Source organism: Penaeus vannamei, chromosome 41 (genome assembly GCF_042767895.1).
Source record: "Penaeus vannamei isolate JL-2024 chromosome 41, ASM4276789v1, whole genome shotgun sequence".
Taxonomy (NCBI): Eukaryota; Metazoa; Arthropoda; class Malacostraca; order Decapoda; family Penaeidae; genus Penaeus; species Penaeus vannamei.
In genome coordinates, this window is record NC_091589.1 from 13,649,546 (window position 1) to 13,653,510 (window position 3,965).

Here is a 3,965-nt window from a genome sequence, read left to right on the forward strand (position 1 = left end):
GCTTGATATCTTGAGCAATGTCAAGGCCAGTGATACCATCACCAGTTTGGTTTCAAAGTACGTGCCAGATGTGATGAACTTGAAAAGCCATATCACAATAACTGATGCTCAGGTCCTTGTCTACTCAAAGCTAATCTCCAGAGCAAGCCCTCAGAAAGTAACCATCAGTCTTGCAAGGAGTCCCAGCAGTGTGTCCAATCTGCAGGACCTCCTCAAGTCCATGCTTCCCCTGAAATGTGAGATGGAAGTCTATTTTCATAGTGACTTCCTACATCCTACCACTGCCAACTGCACAACTGATCTGCCACTGCTAAAGCTATTTGAAGAGTAAGAAAATATATGTTGTTATTTGATATAGCTTCTGTGAAGAAAGATGTATCATTGTGTGATTCATAGAGGTTTTGAAGGATTGAGGTTACTAGGAGTAATCATTTTATAAACAGAGGTATCATATGTCTCATAGATGATTGTAAAAGTAAATCTATTTTCAATTACAGTGGTTCCATCACAAAGTACATGGGTTCTGCAAGGAAGGTAATCTTGACAAGGCTTCCAGACAGTGTTGAGATGTTATATATGTCTGTAGCAGACCAAAGTCAGCTTGAAGATTTGATGTCTACAGTCATTAGGCTCAGAAGATTGGAATGGCTTTGTGAGTGAATGGCTTTGTTTTTCAACTTTTAACTGTCCTTATGACCTGCTGTACATGTGGTGCCCTAGATCTTGGATATAGGTTTTTATTATGGATTATTTTTCACAGCCATTAGTATTCCTTTGGTGCAGGTATTCATGCAGCAGCAGGAGTGGATTTGGGGAGCCAGCCAAAATTGTCAACCATGAACCACATCCTCTATGAGGGTAGGGAGGATTCATCTGTCAAGCTGACCATTAAAAAACCCACAAGCGGCCTCATCAACAAGACCCACTTGGAGGATATCACAGACGTTCTTGGAGACAAGAAAATAGTTCAGGTGGATCTTCAACTCAGAGATGATTGGTGCTTGGTTACTGATCAAAAGATCATCAGGGTCACCACTACAAGCAGAAGCTCCTTTGACATGTCAAATCTTAATGAAGTTGTGACTTTCTTCATGGCCCATGGGAATCCAAAGTTAAAACTCTACTTCAAGACCAAATCCCAACAACATGAAAGCACCAGTACTATCAATGAAGCTAGCAGGTGAGGATGTTGTTATGTTTTTGCTTATATTCATGTATTCCTTATCTCTATATACATATCTAGATATATACATCTCTCTCTCTCTCTCTCTCTCTCTCTCTCTCTCTCTCTCTCTCTCTCTCTCTCTCTCTGTCTCTCTCTCTCTCTCTCTCTCTCTCCCTCCCTCCCTCTCTCCCTCCCTTCCTACCTCCCTTCCCACCCCCCTCTCTTTCTCTCTCTCTCTTTCTTTCTCCTCTCTCTCTCTCTCTCTCTCTCTCTCTCTCTCTCTCTCTCTCTGTATATATATGTATATATATATATATATATATATATATATATATATATATATATATATATATATATATATATATATATATATGTATGTATATATAAGTAGATAGATAGATAGATATCCAGTTGTCTAGAGCCAAGATTACTTCTGCCTACAGTGTGCTTGATAAGTAGAATGTCTCATTTTCATGTCATCAGAGGGAGCTGCAGCAGCCAGAGCACGGTAGCAAGAGGTACGCCTTATTCTGCCGCTACCCTTAAAGATTTGATCTCAAGCCTCTTCATGCATATCAGTTCCCTGTGTGAGTACCTGCAATTTTCGTTGATTTGGAGACAGTGCAGGCCTCAGGTGCAGAGATAGAGGCCGATGTAAAAGTTATATTGTTTTGGGAAGGTCCTTGTGTTTCAGAAAGGTCCTTGGACACTAAACCAATTCCAACTTTGAGAATTTTGTTTATCTAGACATCTCAGTAGCCTTTCTACCCATTAGTATAATTCAGTTTGATTAAATGAGGTTTGCATTAAAAGAGAAACATATTGCATGATTAATGTGGATGCCCATAGTGTCAGACAGTACCTTATTTTTTTAATATATATTCACAGATATTCATGTCATGCCAGAAGTAGATCCCTCATCCTTACAGCCGTGTTTACTGCCCAAAGCCCCATCATTGGTGCTGCCCAGCCTCCAGGACAACTCGGTATCATGGGCAGTTCAGGTCATAGAGGCCCTGAAATCTGATTCCTGGTAAGTTATAGAACAAATTGATACTCGTTGTAATGGCATATTAGGTGTGCATTTTGTAAAGTGTATTCTATTGTATGAATAGGAAAACTCTTTCTTGAGAGCAGAGAAAATTTATGATAAATGAAACAAGTCCATTGTAAAGGTGGCATGGCAGTAGATTGCATGTTTAGTGGCTTGCCTAAGAAAGTGAGTGGTATCGTGTTGTTGTTGTTTTTTTCCTTTTTTTTTAAGGTTCAACATTATTTTAGATTTATATTATTCAAGTTATCCTCTTGCTCACCATGTTTTTTTTGTTTTTGTTTTTTCCTTCTTTTTTTTTCTTTCTTTCTTTTCTTTTTTTTCTCTTTTTCTTCTTTTTAGGGGGTATATAAAAAGAAAGATTCTTAAGTCAAAACACTGAGACCTTTGAGTTTAACCATATTACATAACCTTGCTTTATATTTTGATGTCCCCAAACACTCATCTTTTCCTCTCTCGATACCAGTTTCAGGTACCTATTCCTGCCGCAGGTGAATCTGAGTGAGGCTGGATACGTGGAGCTCTTAAGGTCTATCCGTGTGAAGTGGCATATTGTGGCTCCAATCAGCTGGCCCAGAAACATAAGATCAGCCAACTTGCGGAACATTACGTTAGAGAAACTGAAGTGTGACTTAATCCTGTACGTTCTTTGCTTATCTTTGTGGAGTGTTCTGTGTTTTTTGTTTTTTGCCAACTTTTGTTGTTTTTTTATTTATAATTTGATATTTTGCTCTCCACTTTATCTTGTACTCTTTTATATTTTTCAATTAATATTAGCAATGTCATTACTGTTGCAGGGGTATGCTTTGCTTCAGATATTTGCTTCATGCAGTGTCTGTCCTGCAAAATACTTTACCTATTCTTCTTTTTCTCCTTCATCTTTCTTTTTTTTTCATTTCTTATTCTTTTCTTTTCTTTTATCTTTTTATTTATTTTTGTTTCATTTAGTTGTTTTTTTTTATCTTTACCTTCCTCTTTTCATTCTCTTTTTTCTTTTCTTTTCTTTTTTCACATCCTTTCTTCTTTGTCATCTGACAATGATTCTTTTTCACATTCTATAGTACTGTGTAACTGTAATTTCTGTGTTTGTTACTTTCTCTGTTACTTTCTCCCATTTTTTAGAATAATGGATGGTAAAAATTAATTTCATGTGTTCATTAATTTATCTCAACAGATTGAGTGATGAGGAGATGATGGAAAGCCTACAGAAAATGTCTTGGTGAGGAAGAAAAGTTCAGTCACCATGATCTGCTCAATCACTTTCAAGAAATACTCGGTATCAATGTAGGGAGAGTCATCATCGAGGAAGATTCACTGTCAGCACAGAAGGAGTTGCTTTCAAGGGAGATTCTATACCAGTGGAGTGGGTCTCTGAGATATGCATGGATACAGTCTTAGTTTGTGCCTTTGAAATGGACCTAAAAGATATGATGTGGCCTTATTTTTTATTTTTTGCCTTAATTTGCACAAGAGCCTCCAGACACCACAGTACAAAGTAACATGCAGTTATTTAAATTGTGACTGGACTGATAATGGTGGTATGACACGCATCTCTATGAAAGAGGGCATCAGAGGGTTAAGAATTTCAGTTGCTTGGCATTGGGCCTGAGTGCAAGAGATATTGATGATGTGCAATAGGCAAAATGCTGTACTGTATGTATAGAGAATTTCAAGTAATAAACGAAAGCAGTACAAAAAGTATGTTTATCGGAATTGTTCGTATATTTGTTTATATTGGCTGTTGTGCAT

The 3,965-nt window shown here is 37.5% G+C and overlaps 1 protein-coding gene across 4 annotated transcripts in view; it reads left to right on the plus strand.

The window, feature by feature from the left end:
- Nucleotides 1-3,914, plus strand: part of LOC113821017 (uncharacterized) — a 13,622-nt gene extending 9,708 nt beyond the window's left edge. For 3 of the 4 annotated variants that reach the window (XM_070117638.1, XM_070117639.1, XM_070117637.1), the window contains exons 2-8: nt 1-327; nt 498-652; nt 784-1,180; nt 1,649-1,752; nt 2,054-2,198; nt 2,683-2,856; nt 3,391-3,914. The exon at nt 1-327 is cut by the window's left edge and continues 2,099 nt beyond it. In XM_070117638.1, coding sequence (XP_069973739.1) covers nt 1-327; nt 498-652; nt 784-1,180; nt 1,649-1,752; nt 2,054-2,198; nt 2,683-2,856; nt 3,391-3,439 — 1,351 coding nt within the window. In that variant the 3' untranslated portion in view covers nt 3,440-3,914. Of the gene's footprint in view, nt 328-497; nt 653-783; nt 1,181-1,648; nt 1,753-2,053; nt 2,243-2,682; nt 2,857-3,390 lie in introns of those variants that run through there. The other variant, XM_070117640.1, reaches the window with a different exon arrangement.
- The last annotated feature ends 51 nt before the right edge of the window (nt 3,915-3,965 follow it).